Below are 23,633 nucleotides of genomic sequence, written 5' to 3'. Positions count from 1 at the left end.
GACGGCGAGAACCACGGTCGGCGCAGGCGCAGGCAGCCGGCTGCCGTCAATCAACCAATTGCGCATGTGCAGGAGGCCGGCGATATCCCGAATACGCATGTGCAAAGTGCCGGCCGACGGCGGTGAAGTCTCATCGCGCATGCGTGACCAACGGAAAGGCGGTTGAATTTAAATTCTGGCCGTGAAGAAACGCGGGTCGCTGGCGGGCGGGCGGCGCCGCTGCTGCTGTTGCTGTTGTTGTTGGGCGGTCCAGCGTTAAGGTAATGACAGCAACGCAGTTCAATGCAACGTCTGTGAATTAGTCGGGTGCGGTGTGGGATGCTGGGTGTGGGCGACACTCAATGCCGCCGCGTTTTATCTTAAAAACAATTCACGAATTGTTGGGCTTAGGCCTTGTGAGTTGGTCTGAAGACGGGTCTTGTCCCGAAACGTCGCCCATTCCTTCTCTCCAAAGTTCATTGGAGAGAAATGGTTCGTTATATGTCACAATAGATTTAGATCTAGTTGAACCTTTGAACCTAGATGGGGTTGACATTCCTGTCATAGATTTCATTGTATCCCACCTTTCACTATTTGATAAGTTTCAATGAGGTCCCCCCTCATCCATCTAATCTCCAGCGAGCACTGGCCCAGTTCCGTCAAACACTCATCATATGTTAATCCACTAATTCCTGGGATAATTCTTGTGAACCTACCCTGGATCCTTTCTAAAGCCAGCACATCCTTCCTCAGATATGGTGCACAAAATTGCTCGCAACACTCCAAATGCAGCCTGTCCAGGGCCTTATAGAGCCTTGGCATTACATCCCTGTTTTTGTATTCTTGCCCTCTTGAAATAAATACGATACGATAATACTTTATTGTCAGAGCAAGTCTGAAATTTGTTTTGCATCACAGAAGCTCTATTTACAGCATCAGAAAAAAGACAAGAGGGGCGAAAGAAGACACGCATCAAGATATCAAGACAGGATCCCCAAATACCCACATTCGACAAGACATTACAATAACAGAAGACCACATTTATGGCCCGTCAGCGTACGTTTGATCTGGGATTAAGCGCCGTGTTTAGTTCAAGGATTGACTGGTGCACAAAAGAGCCCCTCATTCATAGAAACATAGAAATTAGGTGCAGGAGTAGGCCATTCGGCCCTTCGAGCCTGCACCGCCATTCAATATGATCATGGCTGATCATCCAACTCGGTATCCTGTACCTGCCTTCTCTCCATACTCCCTGATCCCTTTAGCCACAAGAGCCACATCTAACTCCCTCTTAAATATAGCCAATGAACTGGCCTCAACTACCTTCTGTGGCAGAGAATTCCAGAGATTCACCACTCTCTGTGTGAAAAATGTTTTTCTCATCTCGGTCCTAAAATATTTCCCCCTTATCCTTAAACTGTGACCCCTTGTTCTGGACTTCCCCAACATCGGGAACAATCTTCCTGCATCTTGCCTGTCCAACCCCTTAAGAATTTTGTAAGTTTCTATGAGATCCCCCCTCAATCTTCTAAATTCTAGCGAGTACAAGCCGAGTCTATCCAGTCTTTCTTCATATGAAAGTCCTGACATCCCAGGAATCACTCTGGTGAACCTACTCTGTACTCTCTCTATGGCAAGAATGTCTTTCCTCAGATTAGGAGACCAAAACTGTATGCAATACTCCAGGTGTGGTCTCACCAAGACCCTGTACAACTGAAGTAGAATCTCCCTGCTCCTATACTCAAATCCTTTTGCTATGAAACCTTATTCTAACCTTATTAAATTTTGGAACCCTATATCTCCGGTTTGATGGTAACAAATTGTACTCACTATTCAGAATGTGGTTGGTGTCAGAGGAAATGTTAATGGCAATCCTTGGTATGTTTTTAAGGTAGAATGATAGATACAATTTTTGTAGTGATTGACCTACAATCTTTGAGCAAATTTTTATTTGTTGGAGCAGTTTTGATTTAGAAGTAGCAGACTGACTCTTGTACCAAGTAGTGTTTCAATACTGCAAAACATTCATTATCACGGCAGTAAAAAATAATAAAAGGATTTGTTTACTTGCTCCGAATGATCTTAGTCAACGAAGAAACCAGATTCTTTGTTTTGTCTTATTGCAAAACTTATCAATGTGGTTATTCCATGATAACTGATAGTCTATCGTTACCCCCAAGTATTTAAGTGAAGACACCTGCTTGATTTTTTTGTTATTGGAAACAAGTGAAACTTTATGAGAGTCAGATGGTGAGCCAAATACAATCTTTTTTGTTTTCTTTATGTTAATCTCAAGGGTATTATTTTCCGTCCACTCGACCAATTTGTTTATGCCGAGTAATCATACTGGATTTGTGATTAGGTAATACAATTTCAGGAGTTGTATTGCTATTGCAGGATCTAAATCGAGTAGATTTGTAACATGTTTTCTGTTTGTATTTTGGTTCTGCTTTGGCTGCTTCTCTTAAATGTTATGCCACACATTTGTAGCATAATATTTGTTGTGAATTTGTTAGATTCCTAACTTCATATTAAGTTGTTTTCTTTCTGACTGCAGGTTTAAACCATGGATGAAAATTATTCTGTACTTCTAGAGGCCAAGTATGCATAGCCTTTTCCAATAATATCCTTTCATTTTATTAGCCTTCCCGCTGTGTGTGTTGTGTGTGCTCATAAGTGTTTCAATGTTTAATGCCTCATTTGTTATTAAGGACAAAGGAAAAATAAGATATCAGCAAGGTTTTTTTTGTTCCGATTGTAGAAATTGATGGATTTTCTCCCTCAATCATTTCATCATCTCTGCCTTTGCTGTGGTTCATATAGTTCAGTTTAGAGATACAATGCAGAAACAGGCCCTTCGACCCACTGTCCGCATTGACTAGTGATCCCCACACATTAATATTACCCTACACATATGGACACTTTTTAACATTTATATCAAGCCAATTAACCGACAAACCCATACGTCTTTGGAGTATGGGAGCAAAACCAAAGATCTCGGAGAAAACCAATGCAGATCACAGGGAGAACGTACAGACAAGCAACCGATCGAACCCGGGTCTTTGGCGCTGTAAGGCAGTAGCTCCACTGCTGCGCCACCGCACTGCTTTGTATCCTATTTGATACAATTGATGGTTCCACCTGATGTGCTAATTGTTCAATTGAACAATACAAAAAGCAGGTCAAACCCAAATAAATATCTCTGTTTGCCATAAGTGATGGTTAAAACAATTTTGTTGGGAGCCAAATCCGCTTTGTTTGAGAATGGGTATGGGATGCAGCACTGTGACATGCCATTATCATTTTACAGTGGTTTTCAACCTTCACTTTGTTTGGCTGTTTCAGATTTATAGTTTTTGGAATGGTCGTATCTGTCAAATGTGATCAGCACATTTTCTCCAATGATCATTCTGAAGACACTTAGTCACTGCCAAGATTCTAATCTCTCTATCCCCAAGATATTGGTTATTGGTAATGTCATTTTGCGTGCAGGTTGGGTCTTGACTACTCCTAAAGGCTACTAAATTTAATCTTGCTAGAAAGGTTAATGTCTTAGTCTCAACCTAATTTTTATTTGTGATGCCATTCCAGTAGAATGCAATTGTATTCTTGGTATTCTGCCTTATTTGACCTGACTTCTGAATTAAGTGCCTGAAATAATATTCAATCGTCTGCAAAATCCGCCTAACCAACAAAACCAAAATTCTGAGCTTGCCAGATTATTAACATTTTGGTACATTGCTTACATGGCTTCTTATTTTATCCACCTGTCTTTGAACATCCTTCCCTTGTCTCCACATGGTCAGAAAACCACCTCTTGTCATTGCCTCCTGCAGTTGTCTTCTGGTCTAAATGAACTACATTATATGCAGATAATTCAAATGTGCCTACTCTATCTTACTTGCTTTAACTCATCTTCAAAGTTGTCTCATTTTGTTAGTTTGAAAGGCCGGCTTATTGTTATCAGTTCCTGTACTGCCTTGCCACACAAAACATAGATGTAATCTGTATTACCCTGTCCTCCTGCAACTGGTTGTGCTACTTCATTTTATACTTTTGTTGAGATGAGCACATGGCAGAACTTAAGACTCAGGTCATTGGATACCTTTGAAATGCTTTATCTGAGATCACTACATGTAATTCATTTTATGTAATGGATGCAAGCTCTTCAAGCAAGGGGCATGTTTCATAATTGATCGCATAGCAGCTAACCAAAAACGGGCTTCTTTCTCTTAGCAAGGCTGCACTATCAAGGCACTTAATCCAGTGACTGACGGTTGCGCTAGACATTTAGAAAAATCTTAGGTATTTGTGAAGGACATCGTTAAATAAACCATGGGAATAATTAGCAAATAGAAGGACATTTAAAAAATGTAGTTTCGAGGAACAGGTGTATTGTGGAATGCATAGCCACAGATCTCTGAAAATGGGGCAGGTGGGTAAGAATGCAATGGAATATATGCTGATGCATGGAGTGTAAGTGCAACAGATTGATTAGGTCATAGTGTGTATAATTGTAGTCGGTGTATTGCAGAAAAAAAGTGATAATACAAAAACATACCTGAAAATGTTGTCCTGGCTGAAGAAGTCTGTTGTAGGGGAAAGTGGTCCAGAATGAGGTTGTTTTCTTTAGAATGTATTAGGATAAGCAGAGATGGGTCATAATTCTGTGTGATCCCAGTACACGTCTTAAATATTGTGTCTACTTCAGCCCTTCCTAAGCAAATTAAATGGGATATAATTGTTTTTACAATTTTCCTTGTAATACAGCTGTGCAGATCTGCAGTTAATTGTTGCATCTTTTTTATATTATCACTTTTTTTCTCTCAAATTAACTGACTGCAAAGATAGAGGTGTAGTATTCATTTGGGTATTGGTCTCAGTCATTAAGCACGGAAACGAGCCCTTCGACCAAACTCCTCCATGATGCCGAACAAGATATCTCATCTAAGCTAGTCCACTAGCCTGCTTTTGGTATATATCCCCTAAACCTTACCTGTCCAGATTTTTTTTTAAAATAATTATGTTATAGTACCTGCCTCCTCCAGCGCCTCTGGCAGCTCGTTCCATATATCCACCATCCTCTGGGAGGGGAAAAGTTACCCTTTCAACCATTGTGCCAGATTGAAAATGTCAGTGAAGACCAGGGATAGCAGGTCCAGCACATGCCCTGAGCACACGCTCGCGGATGCCATCCGGGCCGGCAGCTTTGTGCTCATTCACCTTGCTCGGTGTGCCTTGTACAGCAGAGGTGGAGAGACTGAGGGGTTGTTCGTTCGGGGGTGATCTTGGCTCACCTCAAAGCCAGCCTCCCCCCCACACTGGACCCTCATCAGTTTGCCTACCGGACCAACAGGTCTACAGAGGACGCCATATCAGCGGCCCTACATTCTGCCCTGACCCACCTGGACAGCAATAACACCTACATCAGGTTGCTGTTCATCGATTCCAGCTCCGCCTTTAACACTGTCATCCCCGCTAGCTTGATCACCAAACTCAGCAGACTTGGCATCACCACCTCCCTCTGCAATTGGACACTGGATTTCCTCACCAACAGACCCCAGTCTATTAGGATCAACAACCTCAGCCCTTTCCTCTACTCCCTCTTCACCCATGACTGCATCCCTAAGTATGGCTCCAACGCCATCATAAAATTTGCCGACGACACCACGGTGGTAGGACTGATCAGTGACAACGACGAGTCAGCCTACAGGGAGGAGGTCCAGAACCTGGCAGCCTGGTGTGCCAACAATAACCTCATCCTCAACTCCAAGAAGACGAAGGAAATTATTGTTGACTTCAGGAAGAACAGAGGGGGCAGACATACCCCCATCCATATAAACGGGACTGAGGTGGAGCGCGTCTCCAAGTACAAATTCCTCGGGGTACACATCTTGGAGGATCTGTCCTGGTCCCTCAATACCACCAAATAGATCAAAAAGGCGCAGCAGCGCCTTTACTTCCTGAGGAGGCTCAAGAAAGTTCACCTGTCCCCACAGATCCTGACCAACTTCTACTGCTGTACCATCGAAAGCATCCTGACCACCTGCTTCACGGTATGGTACAGCAGTTGCACCGCAGCTGACAGGAAGGCACTACAACGGGTGGTGAAAACCGCTCAGCACATCATCGGTGCCCCGCTCCCTGCCATGGATGCCCTCCACCGAAAACGGTGTCTGAGACGGGCCGGGAAAATCATCAAGGACCCCTCCCACCCTAACCATGGACTGTTTGCCCTCCTCCCATCAGGGAGGCGGTACAGGAGCTTCAGGTCTCGCACAAGCAGGATGAGGAACAGCTTTTTCAATAACACTATTACACTGCTGAACTCGGAGTTCCGTCGCTAGATATCTTTAGTCTCTCCCATTTGTATACAGTATTTGCCTATGTACCAGTTTTTTTTCTAATCCATCCACATTCCACACATTGTTAACCAGTACTCTTTTACTCTATTGTATGCTTATTCTGTATTTTTATTTTCTCCTTCTACTATCTTGCACAATGATTATGACCAGACGCTAAACTGCATTTTGTTGTACCTATACTTGTATCTGTGCAATGACAATAAAGTTGAATTGAATTGAATTAAATTTCCCTTCTTGGGTGATAGGACCATAAACCTAAATCCTCTGATTATTGAATTCCCCCTCCCTTGGTTAAAATATTTTGTGCATTCACCCTCCCCCTATTCCCCTTGTGGTTTTATGCACCTCCATAAGATCACCCTCAGTCTCCAGCACTCCAAGGAATAAAGCCCCAGCCTGTCCAACATTTCCCTGCAGCTCAAGTCCTGGGCTCCTGGCAACATATGCGTAAATCTTCTCTGTACATTTTCTTGCTTAATGACATGAACACTTCTAAGAAATTCCACCCTGTCCGTGACACTACGGCAGGCCAAGTCCATGTTGGGGAAATTTTAAATCCCTACAATTACACCCCTATTAGATTTGCAGTTCTCCGCAATCACCCAACATGTTTCACCTTCTGATTTCCCATTGACTGCTTGGGGGCCTAAAGCACACACCCTACAAGGTGATCAAATACTTTTTATTTCTCAGCTTCATCTGTATAGCCTTATGGATAACCATCAGTAATGTCATCTTGGACTATTGCTGTGATGTTCTCCTTAATCAGTAAAACAACTCCCCACCTTTTTACCCCCCCAACTCCGTCTTGCGTGTAGCATCTGTACCCTGGAACAATAAACTGACAGTTCTGTCCCTCTCTTAGCCAGGTTTCTGTAATAGCTATAACATCAGTTGCATGCACCTAGCCACTCTCTCATTTTCTCTGCCTTGCCTGTCAGTCCTCTCGTATTGAAATAAATGCAATTTAATCCAACAGTCCTTCCTCACTCCCTGCTGTGCTCCTGCTTATCCTAAACTTGCTTTTGTCACAATCTGTACCAACTTCTCGCCTCTCAACTGCTTCACTCCTGATTTGGATCATGTTCTTGTGCCAGTCTGAAGAAGGGTCTCGACCTGAAACATCGCCCATTCCTTCTCTTCGGAGATGTTGCCTATCCCGCTGAGTTAGTCCAGCATTTTGTGCCCAGCTGTTCTTGTACCATTTGAGTTTAAACTCATGAACAAACCTGTTCTTAATTTCTCATGTGCTTTTCTTTTTTAGTGGTGAACTTGTGGAAGGGCATTGCAAGAGGAGACAGTCAGGAGTAAGTTTGTTAATCAATTGTTCTTGTCACATCACCTTAATGTATTTTCCATTAATGCTCTCTTTGTTTCTCTAATATTTTAAAGCTTGAGACATTATTGCATAAGTTGCAACTGAAATTTAGCAAGTGAATCAAATTAGGATTGTAATATTTAAATAATTGATTTTCAAGATATGCTTTTTAAAAATATTTATCCCTTGACCAATGATGTCTGATGACACTATATAACTCAATTTTTATTGCAATTATCTTTGCCAGTGTTTTCGCCTGATGTTATTATTTTAGTGGTGATTTTTCAGTTCTCTGTGTCTTCATTGTTCACATGTACTCTTTGATAATGTGCATGACGTAGTAGAGTTGCAAGGAGCATGTCAGGGTGTTTATATCTGTCATGTCTACTGCAAATTTTGTTCCTGGTTTTCATTTTTGAAAAGTTTTCTAGAATTTTTTGGTTTATAGGTTATTTAGTTTACATTCCCGAGTCAAAATTTATACTTGTGCAAATTAATTGAATCAAGCATACGTTGGATAAAACAAGTCAAAATGTCACTGGGCTACCTTTTTATTAATTACCATTGCGCCATCATGTCTTTAGTACACTACACGGTTCTTTAACAAGTCTTTAACATGATTTGGCGTAGAATCGACCAGACTGTTTCTGGGGATTTTTTCATCTTGATACCACAACTAAAGTATGGCCTTGATAGCTTCTATCTTGTGGAATAGTTCTTTGTTTTCAATCTCTCCTTGATTATTGACCACAAGTACTCAAAGTGATATGGGTCGGATATGTTACCAGGCCAGTCTAAGACGTATCACTTTCTGCTGGAAAAATTGGTCACCAATTGTGTGCACGATCTTGCTGGAATATCCCAGATCTATCTGGAAAACTCTTTGCTATCTCCAGCACCACACTTCTCTGTATTATATCAGTGTATTGGGGTGACCTCATCATCTAGGTCAACGGGGTGCAGTGGACCAACACCGTAATTGCTAAAACATTTTTCAGGATGTTTGATAAACTGGTCAATGTGGTGTTTTCTCACTGGCCCTCCAGCTGATCTCCAAGCATGTTGGATGCATTGGTTATGAACCAGGTATGTTTTTTGTCACAGAATAACACATTTCTCCAGTCCTCGCATGTCCAATTTTTATATTTTAAGGCTCGCTGGTATAATTTCTTCTTCATTGCAGCAGTTAGAAGTTGTTTTTTCACAGGTCGTATGGTTTTATGACCAACTTAAATGAGGTGTTGGTACATGGTGCTTGAGCTGAGAGACTCCTGCCTCCTAATTTTCTTCGGGGCATTGCTTGTCTTTCTTTGATCCTTACATTTCCAAGTTAGGAAAGCCTCATCTCTTGTTGTCTACCTTTGTGGCCCCACACCTGTCCGTCCACTTCGGTGATAGTTATTCAGTTTCGAGCCTTTGCTTGGTAATACTGGATACAGAAACTTGGCCTGGCCATCCTAACTTTGCGATCTCCCACTGTGACTTTGAGCAATGTTAATGCAAGGTGGTGATCTTTGCTTACCTATATCCATTTTCATGAATTGCATGACGTGTTCTTCTCTAACAGTGGGCACATGATGAATTTTGAATGTTATCCGTTTTAAATATAAAAATAAATGGTGGACATAAAAACGCATCATATCAAAAAATAACCATATAACAATTACAGCACGGAAACAGGCCATCTCGGCCCTACAAGTCCGTGCCGAACAACTTTTTTTTCCCCTTAGTCCCACCTGCCTGCACTCATACCATAACCCTCCATTCCCTTCTCATCCATATGCCTATCCAAATTATTTTTAAATGATACCAATGAACCTGCCTCAACCACTTCCACTGGAAGCTCATTCCACACCGCTACCACTCTCTGAGTAAAGAAGTTCCCCCTCATATTACCCCTAAACTTCTGTCCCTTAATTCTGAAGTCATGTGTTCTTGTTTGAATCTTCCCTATTCTCAAAGGGAAAAGCTTGTCCACATCAACTCTGTCTATCCCTCTCATCATTTTAAAGACCTCTATCAAGTAATAGACCTCTATCAAGAAATAGACCTCTATCAAGAAATAGCCCGTGATTCAATTAATTTGTACGTGGATGTACTTGTTCTGCCTGTGATGCCACAATGCACAGTCCACACTTTCAGTCCTGGACATCTGCAAGCATTCATTTATACATAATTAACTTTAATAGGACTACTACCCAGCACAAATTCTATTCTTCTCTTGATGTTCCTAACTGAGTTAATTGTCAATTTGCAGTTGCACCAGGATGAATTATTTGTACAAAGATGTGTGTTTACCAGGCACCTCTGTTTAACCTACAACAATGCTTGAAATTGCTAACCTTTGCTAGAATCCAGCAAATAATATTAACCCTTTCTCTAATGTTTATTCCCTTTTCCGTCATCTCTCCCAAGATCTTAAAAGCTTCCCGAAGTCCACTCAGAACTTTAAAAGAAACTGATATCAGCCAAAAGGTAATCATATTTATTCCAGAAATATTGTAGAGCTGTTTAGTAATGCAAAATTGTTGCATTATGGATGATTTAGTAGATGCATTTTACTGCAAGAAATGCTGACCCAATATGTATCAAGTAAATTGAAAGTAAAAAATGTAGGGAATGGGAACAATGCTGAAATCAGCCTATAGTGGACAAAGCACACATTGAGATGCAAATATATTTCATCTCATCTTATTTGTTATTGCGCATTTGGCATAGAATAACATTTTGAAAATGTGCCTTTGGTGATATTTGTTTTACATTAAGAACAAGGGAAATGTTTTCAGATTGTTAAGACTGTTGATATGTTTCGCATCAGGAACCCAAAACTAAGGTGTTGCAAATTTGAGAATCTAATCAATTTTCTATTTATTCTAATTTTTAGTTGGAGCCCGTTGGAAAATTCCGCAGGAGCTCTCGAAGAGTCAGTTTTGCCGAGACTAAAGAAATTAAGTTAGTATGAATTATACCTTTGCCCAACACCTCTCCGCTCAGTTCGCATTTAAGGGCTTGCCCCACTTGTGTCATTTGTGCATCATTTACGCGACAGGCCGGTAGTGATTGTCGCGTGAAAATCGTCTAGCAGTACGACAGTCGCGCGCCAGCTGCTGTTGAGAGCCCTGCTTCTTTTGGGACCCATTTGCGCTGTCGTTTGTACTTAGTCCGATCTCCGTGGCAAGGATTTTCCCAGTGAATTTTTTTAAAACTACGCTCACTTTATACCAGGGTGGTCACGTGGTGTGGCGCTCAAATGGCGCGTCGACGGCGTACGGGTGGCGCATGGTTACGGACATTGACCCACGGTGACGCATAATGAATTAGCATAGGCAATGTTCATGCGTCACCACGTGCTACACGTACGCCGTCAGTACTTCAGTGTGCGCAAGGGATACGACACGCAGGTGGCACGCGAGGAGTTTTGAGCATTCCAAAATCCTGGGGCACCGTGCGTCACCGCATACACCACCACGCTTTATCGCGCGTCATGACGCGCCAACCAATTTTTAGGGTGTCGCGTAAATGACACCCAAGTGGGACAGGCCCTTAGGCCCCCCCCATCAGTCATGACCCGAAACATCGCCTATTCCTTCTCTGCATAGATGCTGTTTCACCCGCTGAGTTTCTCCAGCATTTTTGTCTACCGATGAATTATACCTTTATAAGTGAGTTTCGCACAAGTGGTGGAAAGTTTTGGAATGTAGTTCCAGCACTCCGCTTGCATTTTGACAATTTTTTGTTCTAAAACTGTCTTTGATATTATATAGGTAGAAATGGAGGGGTAAAATTTAATCATTTTACTATTATTACCACCCGATTAGTCTACTCGCAATCATTAATAAAGTGACGGCACTTATCGATGAGATGCTCACCTATGCCTGGTTTGGATTTAAACAGGTTTACTTGGCTCCAAACCATACCACATTCTTGATACAAATATGAACGAAAGGGCACAACTCCACAGGCAATGCAAAGGCAGATGATCTTGATATCAAAGCAACAGTTGATTAAGTGAGGCAACAAATAATCCTGGACTAACCATTTTCAGCTGCTTCAATAATGACCTGCCTTCCAACATAAGGACATAAGTGGGAAGGCTCACTGAAAACTGCAAAAGGCTAACTTTCACTCCCAACTTCTCAGCCAAAGAAGCAACTCATGTTTGCATGCAGAAATACCTGGACAGCACTCAAACATGGGTTGAGAAGTGGCAGGATCTTGTCTTGTCCACCTACTCTTGACATTCAATGGAATCATCATCACTAACTTTTTCCCATGGCCAGAATCAACTGCACCAGCCACATACAGTGCATTCAGAAAGTATTCAGACCTCTTCACTATTTCCACATTTTGTTATGTTATAGCCTTATTCTAAAATGGTTTAAAATATTATTTTTTCCATCATCAATCTACACAATGTTTTGCAAACTTATTTAAACAAAATAACTGAAATCACATTTTCTTAAGTATTCTGACCCGTTACTCAGTACTTAGTTGAGGCACCTTTGGCAGCGATTGTAGCCTCCAGTCTTCTTAGGTATGATGCTACAAGCTTGGCACACCCATATTTGGGTAATTTCTACCATCCTTCAAGCTCTGCAGGTTGGATGGGGAGCGTCGATGCACAGCTATTTTCTGGACCCTCCAGAGATGTTCGATCGGTTCAAGTCCGAGCTCTGGCTGGACCATTCAAGGACATTCACAGACTTGTCACGAAGCCACTCCTGCGTTGTCATGGCTGTGTGCTTAGGGTCATTGTCCTGTTGGAAGGTGAACCTTCGCCCCAGTCTGAGGTCCAGAATGCTCTGGAGCAGGTTTTCATCAAGGATCTCTCTGTACTTTGCTCCATTCATTTTCCCCTTGATCCTGAATAGTCTCCCAGTTCCTGCAGCTGAAAAACATCCCCACAGCATGATGCGGTATGGTATTGGCCAGGTGATGAGCAGTGCCTGGTTTCCTCCAGATGTGACGCTTGGCATTCAGGCCAAAGAGTTCAAGCTTGGTTTAATCAGACCAGAGAATCTTGTTTCTCATGGTCTGAGAGTCCTTTAGGTGCCTTTTGGCAAACTCCAAGCGGGCTGTCATGTGCCTTTTACTGAGGAGTGACTTCAGTCTGGCCACTCTGTCATAAAGAACTGATTGGTGGAGTGCTGCAGATATAGTAGCCTTCTGGAAAGTTCTCCCATCTCCCCAGAGGAACTTTGGAGCTCCGTCAGAGAGACCACTGGGTTCTTGGTCACCTCCCTGACCAAGGCCCTTCTCCCCGATTGCTCAGTTCGGCTGGGAGGGTAGCTCTCTGAAAAGTCCTGGTGGTTCCAAAGTTCTTCCATTTAAGAATGACGGAGGCCACTGGGCTCTTCGGGACCTGCAATGCTGCAAAAATTGTTTTATACCCTTTCCCAGACCTGTGTCTTGACACAATCCTGTCCGACAATCCGACACAATTTTGAGTGCCATAGCAAAGGGTCTGAGTACTTATGTAAATGTGATATTTCAGTTATTTCTTTTTAATTTTCAAAAATTTCTAAACACCTGTTTTCACTTCTTCATTCTGGGGTTTTGTGTGCAGATTGATTTAAAAAAAAATGTTTTAATCCATTTTAAAATAAGGCTGTAATGTAACAAAATGTGGAAAAAGTGAAGGGGTCTGAATATTTTTTGAATGCACTGTGGCGGCTCCCAAGGGTCGCGCCATCATAACTGTCGAACCCCTTGGCACGGGAGTGGTTCAGTCCGGAGGCAGCCCTTAACCAGAGGGTTTAAAGGCAGGGGTTTGGGTGCCATCTCTCTCTCTTTTGGACTTCCCTACAACTGGGAGGAACATAATTGAAGGTGCCTCTCAAAATACTTGACTCCTCTCTTCCTTTTTGAGACCCACGCACCACAGCACTGTATATAATGTGGTAGAAAAGCAGGTTGTGCAATGAATAACTCATCTCTAGATACCAAATAGCTATTTCACAATCTGCTTGATACATTAAGAATAATGAGTTGCTAATCACTGACATGGCTGAGGACATTGCCAACAACTCGAGTAGTTTGACATCATTTAGGACTAAGCACACATTTGATTGGTACCCCGTCAATTATCCTAAACATGCAATCCCTCGCCACTAGTACACAGCATTTATTTATCTTGACAGTTGATCTTGAATATAATATTCTAACAGTATTTTGCAAACCTACAATTTAAATCATCAATTCAGAGGAGGCAGCGGTCACATGGGCACGCCATTCTGAACAGTTTGCCCTGCAGGTCAGACATTCCAGTTTGGGAGTGCATCACTGAGTCTGCATTATAATTGGACCAAAATCCTGGAACACTCTACCAAACAAGACAAAGCACGTTTAACAGAAGGACTGCAGCAAGACCAAGAAGCCCACATTTAAAAAAAATGTTTTTGAGACTTGTTGTTTGCAGCAGGGCACAAGGTGGAAGATTTTCCAGATGAGTCAAAGTTTTTGCAGACCTGAACTACAATGCTTCCCACAGTGGGAATATTGGAAAGCACTGACCTTTGGAAATGGATCAAAGGGACAAATATTGAAAACAATGATTAGTAAGCACAATTTTTTTTTTATTGTCTTTTCCCTTCAGAGAGTTTGTGACTGATAAAATAATACAAGCTGATGAGGAAGATGATGAAATGATCAGCACATTACAGTGCAAACAAAACATGGAGACTTATAATACAAGTACGTGATTTTTTTTATGGCAAGAGTTCTGGGAGAATGAAAACGGGGGTGCTATTTGAATATAAACTTAAAGGATTTTTTTCAAATTGTTTAAAGTAAGCATAATGTTTTTATTTGTAATTCATTTTAAATTTTGTTCATTTTTAGGAGACGGTGATAAAGATAATCTGCAGGAAGAGTTGGGAAGGTAATTGAATTGTTATTCCATTACAGGTGCCAATTGTTGCTCATCCCTAACTCTCCATGAATCAGTGAGCTGTTTTCTTAAACCGCTGCAATTAGTTTGAAGGCATTCTGTCTCTCACAGTGTTGCTCAGTAGGGAATATATATATTTGAGTAACCGCAAAGTCTAATTCGCCAATCGCCAATTCTTCTTTTTCTTTGGTGTGCAGCAATTTACTCTTAAGAGCTCTAAAATACTTTCAAATACCTGGGCTAAACCAAGTACTACGCAGATGAGTCTTTCATGTTGGCTCCGTTAGTAATACAGCTGTACTTTTGGATGTTCCCTTGGCTTCTATTTTCTTCGAACCTGGAGACTGCCTATCTCCTGTGTCCTTAGCGATGAATATACCGTAGTGAAAGTGGTGATGGGTTTTTATTATTTTACATTTGAGTTGCCTGCATTTGGCTTTGTACAAATTTTACAGTTTAAAATTTTAAGAACATTGGAAATTTTCTCCTGTACAGCAACTGTGGCTAAGATTGAATCTGCTGAAAAAATATACTTGAACATGTGTAACGTCAAACAACACGAGCTTGTTTTTATTTCAGAGATATGATGCCACAAGATACAAATTGCAAGATTGCTGGTTAGTAAAAATATTCTCTCCCTTCGCCGATTATACTTGTATTATTTTTGTTACAATGCCTCACTTTTTAAACAATCAATTAATAAATGTTTCTCACAAAATGGAGAGCTACCCAGAACTGAATAAAGGAACAATAAGAAATAATTTAACCTATTTTTTCTTAAACATTCTTTGATTTCTATTTTGCGCTGCCCTTGATTCAAAGTGTTTGTCCATTTTTGCGTTGGAATGCGTTAGGTCGCACTTCCTGTCAACTATCCTCCTTGCTGTTTTGATTTATATTGACTTTTTTTGATTCCTGGCTGTCGTCAAATCCAATTGCCCGCAAGACACCTTTCCCTGTATTTGAAATGAGAATCTGTCATTGTCCATTTAACATTCAGGGTCATGGCTTTGTTGCACTAATTGCTTCTCCAAATAGCCCTTTATGAAACCTAACAAAAACATAGAAAAATTGGTGCGGGAGTAGACCATTCAGCCCTTCGAGCCAGTACCACCATTCCATATGATCATGGCTGATCATCCAAAATCAGTACCTCGTACCTGTTTTTTCCCCCATAACCCTTAATTTCTTTAGCCCTAAGAGCTAAATCTCTCTTGTAAACATCCAGTAAATTGGCCTCCACTGCCTTCTGTGGCAGAGAATTCCACAGATTCACAACTCTCTAGGTGAAAAACGTTTTTCTCATCTCAGTCTTAAATAGCCTTCCCCTTAATCTTAAACTGTGACCCCCTGGTTCTGGACTTCCCCAACATTGGGAACATTTTTCCTTCATCTTGCCTGTCCAATCCTTTAAGAAGTTATATATTTCTATAAGATCCCCTCTCATCTTTCTAAATTCCATGAATACAAGCCCAGTCGACCCATTCTTTCATTATATGCTTGTCCTGCTATCCCGGGAGCCTACGCTGCACTCACTCAATAGCAATAATGCCCTTCCTCAAATTAGAAAACCAAAATTGCACACAATACTCCAGTCATGGTCTCACCAGGGGCTTGTACAACTGCAGTAGGACCTCCTTGCTCCTAAATTCAAATCGTTTTGTAATGAAGGCCAACATGCCGTTAGCTCCCTTCACTGCCTGCTGTAACTGCATGCTTACTTTCAATAACTGATGTACAAGCACACTCAGTTGTCACCTCCCCTTTTCCCAATCTTACAACATTCAGATAATAATCTGCCTTTCTGTTCTTGCCACCAAAGTGGATAACCTCACATTTATCCACATTATTACTGCCATGCATCTACCCACTCACCCAACCTATCCAAGTCACCCTGCCGCCTCATAGCATCCTCCTCGCAGCTATCATTGCCACCCTGCTTTGTGTCATCCGTAAACTTGGAGATGTTACATTTAATTCCCTCGTCTAAATCATTAATATATATTGTAAATAACTGGGGTCCCAGCACCAACCCTTGCGGTACCCCACTGGTCACTGCCTGCCATTCTGAAAAGGACCCTACTCTATGCTTCCTGTCTGCCAACCAGTTCTCTGTCCATGTCAATACCCTGCCCCCAATACCATGTGCTTTAAAGGGTCTGTCCCACTTTCACGCCCTTTTTAACTTGTGGACATTTTTCATCAGGCTAGAAAAGCGCCCCGACCTACTTGATGCCACTAAGTACCTACGACTAGCATCACGACCTAACTATGACCTACCTACGACCTCGTGACGACCATGCTACGAGTATGAGTCGAGGGCAAACTCGGCAGAGGTGGTGAAAGTGGGACAGACCCTTTATTTTGCACACTAATCTCTTGTGTGGGACCTTGTTAAAGGTTTTTTCAAAATACAGATATACCACATCCACTGGCTCTCCCTTATCCATTCTACTTGTTATATCCTCAAAAAAATTCCAGAAGATTAGTCAAGCATGATTTCCACTTCATAAATCCATGCTGACTTTCATCGATCCTGTCACTACTTTCCAAATGTGCTGCTTTTACATCTTTAGTAATCGACTCGAGCGATTGAGCATCCTTTACCATCCCTTTTTTAAACTGTTGTAACATTTCTGCTCGCCCAAATATTTTTCCCATCTCAAAGAATTGGTTCAGATTATGCTGTATTGTTTTGAGCACAGTGTCTCAGAGAGCATTTTAACACCATGGTAAGGTGATTCTATGCATTTTATTTCAAGGGAGATGCAGAGGCAATATCCTTTGAATTATGTTATAAACAAATGTTTGTTAAAGCAAAGTTGATGTATGATTTTACAAAACTGGATGAACCTATAAAGGGTTAATGCAGTATTGACAGATTTTTTTTGTCTATACAAAGGTATGGATGCACTGCTTCATGCGCCTCTCCGAACGTCTCTACAGTCAGAGGTAATTTGTGGAATGTAAGGCTTTTTTGCATTCACTTTATGAGGACACGTAAGGTATAATCATTTATGTGCACAGCTTAATTTCAAAATTGATTGAAAGTGTTTATTTGTAAGGCCATTATCTGGTTTACTGAAATTATAAAAGCATCACAATTCGGAGAGTTTTTTTTAGTAAATAATTAGGATGCGATTTAATTATTACGATACGATTAAATGTGATTTAACTTTCAATTTTTAAACAGTGCTGTGAACATCCTCAAACTCTCAGTAAACATCAATTCTTCTCCATTTCTGGGCTTGAAGTGCGAAGAGGTGAAGAAACAGTCACATCTTCGGAATCAAAATTTACAGCAGAATTTCAAAAAAAGATTGACTTCAGATGTTCCTTGGCTGAAGTTGATTCTACATGGCCACAAAGTTCTAACACGAGTCATGGCAAAGGAGAAGATGTTTCTGATATGTTATTTAGTTCTGTCAGACACAATACAGTTCCCAAACATCAAAAGACAATTGATTTTAAATCATTCTTGAGTAGAGTAAAACAGACTGAGACAGAGAATAGAATTATATCCATGCGCTCCAGCTTTGAGGAGCAGATATATAAAAAGGCAGCATTTCCTGTTACTTCACCTTGCAAAGCTCTGGAATTGACAACTAACTCGATGTTCCAAAACCGCACTATCGACAATTTAGATGCCAATAAAATGATATTATTTCCAGACCACGATAAGGAGAATATCAGATGCCACACTGTTGCAATTAACAACCTTGTCTTGGAGAAATCTGATACTTGTCATTCAGTTAAGGGACCTAATAACACAGAGAAACTAGACAATAGAGGATCACTTAGTTTGTTCCTTCCTCAAGATAAAGCTGTTGTGTTTGGAGAGGTTTTTACAGGTGTGACTAGAAATGCTATTGAACCTAATGGTGTCCAAATGATAGAGAACGTTACAAATCAAATTCAACCACTAGTTGTCACAACTAAAAGAAATGAAAGATCAATACTGCCATCCAGTAGTTCTGATCGACATACATTCACGGGTTTTGAATCCTTGGGGAAATCCAAGCAGAATAAGGCTCCGGGTACAACTAAACGGACCTCAAGATCTCTGGATATTCTGTCAGGTTATCCTGACAAAACATTGCTTTTTTTAAATGACAACGATATGGATATAACTAAAAACCACACAGGTACATTTGACAATGCAAGTTTCAGGAAAGTGCCAATTAGCACAGTTGGTTCAAGTACATTTGTTCCTTTTGAGAAGACCATGGTGTTTTCAGAAGCAAATCACATGGATATCACACACAGTCATACAGATGCAATTGAAAGTGGCCATCTAGCACAAGTTTCAAATAAAGCATTGCAGTCAACCAGGAAGAATTCCAGACTGACTATTCCTGGATCTATATTGACATCATTACCCAATGATAAAACAATGGTGTTTTCAGAGACAAATGATATGGATTTAACCAAATGCCACACACTTAACATTGACAATTGTCTTGGGCCAGTGCCAATCCGCATGATTGGATCAAGTACATCTGTTCCTCTTGAGAAGACCATGATTTTTTCAGAAGAAAATCACATGGATATCACACAATGTCACACAGCTGCAATTGAAAGTGGCAGTGTAGAGCAAGTTTCCAGTAAAGCATTGCAGCCAACAAAGAAGAATTCCAGACTGAGTATTCCTGGATCTATATTGACATCGTTACCCGATGATAAAACAATGGTGTTTTCAGAGACAAATGATATGGATTTAACCAAATGCCACACACTTAACATTGACAATGTAGTCTTGGGCCAGTGCCAATCTGCACAGGTGGATCAAGTACATCTGTTCCTCTTGATAAGACCATGGAATTTTCAGAAGCAAATCACATGGATATCACACACAGTCATACAGGTGCAATTGAAAGTGGCCATCTAGGACAAGTTTCAAATAAAGCATTGCAGTCAACCAAGAAGAATTCCAGACTGACTATTCCTGGATCTATATTGACATCATTACCCAATGATAAAACAATGGTGTTTTCAGAGACAAATGATATGGATTTAACTAAAAGCCACACACTTAACATTGACAATTGTCTTGGGCCAGTGCCAATTCGCATGATTGGATCAAGTACATCTGTTCCTCTTGAGAAGACCATGATTTTTTCAGAAAATCACATGGATATCACGCAATGTCACACAGATGCAATTGAAAGTGGCAGTGTAGAGCAAGTTTCAAATAAACCATTGCAGCCAACAAAGAAGAATTCCAGACTGAGTATTCCTGGGTCTATATTGACATCGTTACCCAATGAAAAAACAATGGTGTTTTCAGAGACAAATGATATGGATTTAACCAAATGCCACACACTTAACATTGACAATTGTCTTGGGCCAGTGCCAATCCGCATGATTGGATCAAGTACATCTGTTCCTCTTGAGAAGACCATGATTTTTTCAGAAGAAAATCACATGGATATCACGCAATGTCACACAGATGCAATTGAAAGTGGCAGTCTAGAGCAAGTTTCCAGTAAAGCATTGCAGCCAACAAAGAAGAATGCCAGACTGAGTATTCCTGGATCTATATTGACATCGTTACCCGATGATAAAACAATGGTGTTTTCAGAGACAAATGATATGGATTTAACCAAATGCCACACACTTAACATTGACAATTGTAGTCTTGGGCAAGTGCCAATCCGCATGATTGGATCAAGTACATCTGTTCCTCTTGAGAAGACCTTGATTTTTTCAGAAGAAAATCACATGGATATCACGCAATGTCACACAGATGCAATTGAAAGTGGCAGTGTAGAGCAAGTTTCAAATAAACCATTGCAGCCAACAAAGAAGAATTCCAGAATGAGTATTCCTGGATCTATATTGACATCATTACCCAATGATAAAACAGTGGTGTTTTCAGAGACAAATGATATGGATTTAACTAAATGCCACACACTTAATATTGACAATTGTCTTGGGCCAGTGCCAATTCGCATGATTGGATCAAGTACATCTGTTCCTCTTGAGAAGACCTTGATTTTTTCAGAAGAAAATCACATGGATATCACGCAATGTCACACAGATGCAATTGAAAGTGGCAGTGTAGAGCAAGTTTCAAATAAACCATTGCAGCCAACAAAGAAGAATTCCAGAATGAGTATTCCTGGGTCAAAATTGGCTTCCTTATCCAATGAAAAAACCATGATATTGTCCAAGGCAAATGATATGGATTTAGCTAGAAGTCACACAGTTAGAATTGACAATGGTGGTCGCGAGTCAGTGGCAATTTGCACAGTTAGTTCAAGTGCACCCTTTCCTTGTGATAAGACTAAAGTGGTTTCAGAAACAAATGACACAGATATTAACAGAAGCCTTTCGGTTGCAATTGAAAATGGTAGTCCAAGTCCTGCTGTAAAGTTAACAGTGGGTTCAGCTGGTTGCATTCCTATTGGTATGTCCACAATCTTTTCAGAAGCATATAATATGAACCCGACTAAATCCTGTACGATTGATGCTAATAGTGGAAGCCTTGGGACAGTTGCAAATGGAGCATTTTGTTCTGCTAAAATGACCTTGAATTCAAATTCTGTTCGATCTGTTTTGTCATATTCCAATACAAAAAGCATGGTGTCTGATCAGGTAGCATTGATTTCAACAGGTGACAAGCTGCCTGTTCACAGGAGGCACGATGAATCTGGTAAATCCACAATGATGCATGAAAAGGGGCAAAATTACCTTAGTAACCAAATGGAAAATGGCAGTTGTAACATTCAAAGCAATTTGGATGCTGATTCAATGTGCATAACTGAACGTCATGAAAAAAGTAATCTAAAGGGAGCCACGCAATCTGTTCCTTCCATAGAGAATTCTCTCACTTCCGTAACACTCAAAGACCTTGAAGTCCAGCAGAAAGCACTCATTGATCAGACTAGGGAAGCAGCCTCTGGAGAGTTTGTTCAATATCAGGTTACTGAATGTTCTGCTTGTGGGACCGGAACTGAATCTGCAGGTACAACAAAAAACAAAGATGAATGCAATGCATCCAGAAAGTCAAGTCTACCTAATGTGTCATCTCTTCTAAAAATGAATTGCATGAACAATATAACTTCAAACACTGCGTTAGAAAACACTCAAGTGGATGGTAATGTCCCTGCTGATTGTCAAACACTTAATGCAAGGCCTTGTTTCCCAAAACAACATTCACTTGTTAAGGACACACTTATGTCTCAAATCCTTCCGAAACTGCCTAGTAGAAGAAATCCGTGCAGAATTGTAAATTCAAACCATCAAAATGTAGTAAAATCAACAGTAGAACATCTCTGCTCTGATTCACATCTGAATGTAAAGTACAAATCAGAAGATCTTGAGAGGTCAAATATACTTGAGCCTAATGATGACCCTGAGGAACAAACATATAAAATGCAGGTTTCTGATTGTGCTGAAGTAGAAAGCAAAACATTGGATGGGGTGAAACCATCTTGCTGCTGGAAGTCTAATGCAGTCCACTCTCTAGCCATTGATAAACAGCAGTATAAAGAAGTTTCATCTGCTCCTGAGCAAGATATCAATGCAATAGGCCAAGCTCTCGTACACTCAAAAACATTTTCAACAGTGGAGCAAAGGCCTAGCCAGAAACGGGTTTGGAGTGAAGAAGAAGAAGAAAGTGGAAATGCATGCAATAAAATAAAAATGATGAGGACAATGGGGCGTGAAGGCACTGAGTCTTCAAGAAACGAGGTAAGATGAAAAAAAATGTGCATGAGGAGAGAGAGGGGGGGGGAGAAGAGGGGGGGGGGGGGGGGGGGAAGGGGGGGGGGGGGAAGAGGGGGGGGGGGGGGAAGAGGAGGAGGGGGGGGGAAAGGGGAAGAGGGGGGGGGGGAAGCGGAGGTGGGGAGCGGGATGGGTGTCAACCAAAGGACTGCGTGTTCAGCGGCTTCAATCCATTTTTAATTAATAAATTGTGGTAAGGAATACAGTTCAAACTGAACTAGAAATTGACCTTGAGCTTATTGTCTCTAATGATTGAAGCTGCTGGAAATACTGACTTTCTGGTATGTGGTTTTAGCCCCTATAAACTTAATGGTTGTCAATTTATTCACAAAAACCAGAATTACAGCTTAATCAACATTATATGTAGATAATGTTATAAATAAATTAAGATGACATCTTAATGTCATCTTAAGGCAGGACCTTATTGGGTTGTGTTAAAGACAATTTCATACCATCTTTCAGAGAAAGTTAAGTTAATGTGTTGAGTTAAAGACCCTATTTTAACCACATGCTACCCTTGGTTGGCTCGTTGAAAGAAAAATTAAATGCGATGTAGCTGCATTTCCAACTTGAGGATTGAGTTGCGAACATATTTCGGGGACGGAACCCTAGTGCGACCCAGGAAGGACTCGTCTATTGTGACATTTTGGATTTTCTTTTCAATTAGTTTTTTATAAGTTCCATTAGCTCCATTAAAAAGTGGCTTTAATGAATTGGCATTTAGATTTACTGACCACTTAACTATTCACTTGAATATTCCATGTACGGGAACTGAATCCTGCTTACCTCCCCCTTTCTCCCACACAAATAAAGTTACAAGGGAGATTGTGGTTAAGTACTTATTGGAGTCCGCCTTGAATAAAGTTCACCAGATAATATTGGATTTGTTTTGAATAATGTTTTTTCAGAGTTCACTCTTTTTCAGCTACATTTAATCTGTACATCCCAATTCAAGTGGAATTCAATCTGCTTTGAAAGAAAGATCAAAATTACCATCCATTGTGAACAATCTTTTTTTCAAGCTGAGTCAAGTAAAATTGTAACATTTTTGATATGATAGACAATAGGTGCAGGAGTAGGCCATTCGGCTCTTCGAGCCAGCACCGCCATTCAATGTGATCATGGCTGATCATCCCCAATCAGTACCCCGTTCCTGCCTTCTCCCCATATCCCCTATTTTTAAGAGCCCTATCTAGCTCTCTTGAAAGCATCCAGAGAACCTGCCTCCACCGCCCTCTGAGGCAGAGAATTCCACAGACTCGCCACTCTCTGTGAGAAAAAGTGTTTCCTCGTCTCCGTTCTAAATGGCTTACTCCTTATTCTTAAACTGTGACTCCTGGTTCTGGACTCCCCC

At 41.0% G+C, this 23,633-nt stretch overlaps 2 protein-coding genes across 2 annotated transcripts in view; both read left to right on the top strand.

The window, feature by feature from the left end:
- The first annotated feature begins 131 nt into the window (after positions 1-131).
- LOC129700462 (kinetochore scaffold 1-like) lies at positions 132-18,175 on the top strand. Its single transcript, XM_055640965.1, has 10 exons — positions 132-260; positions 2,537-2,580; positions 7,609-7,651; positions 10,078-10,137; positions 10,547-10,614; positions 14,258-14,355; positions 14,503-14,542; positions 15,131-15,168; positions 17,454-17,517; positions 17,745-18,175. The coding sequence occupies exons 2-10, from the start codon at positions 2,546-2,548 to the stop codon at positions 18,031-18,033; spliced, it is 735 nt and encodes a 244-aa protein (XP_055496940.1). The 5' UTR covers positions 132-260; positions 2,537-2,545; the 3' UTR covers positions 18,034-18,175.
- A 1,056-nt stretch (positions 18,176-19,231) lies between these two features.
- The window catches only part of knl1 (kinetochore scaffold 1), a 30,840-nt gene continuing 26,438 nt past the window's right edge, over positions 19,232-23,633 (top strand). Inside the window, exon 1 of the mRNA XM_055640960.1 lies at positions 19,232-22,246. Coding sequence (XP_055496935.1) covers positions 19,367-22,246 — 2,880 coding nt within the window. The 5' untranslated portion in view covers positions 19,232-19,366. The remainder of the gene's footprint in view (positions 22,247-23,633) is intronic.

Source organism: Leucoraja erinacea, chromosome 9 (genome assembly GCF_028641065.1).
Source record: "Leucoraja erinacea ecotype New England chromosome 9, Leri_hhj_1, whole genome shotgun sequence".
In the NCBI taxonomy this organism is placed as follows: domain Eukaryota; kingdom Metazoa; phylum Chordata; class Chondrichthyes; order Rajiformes; family Rajidae; genus Leucoraja; species Leucoraja erinaceus.
Note: the sequence above shows the minus strand (reverse complement) of the source record. Positions and strands in the feature narration are given on the sequence as shown.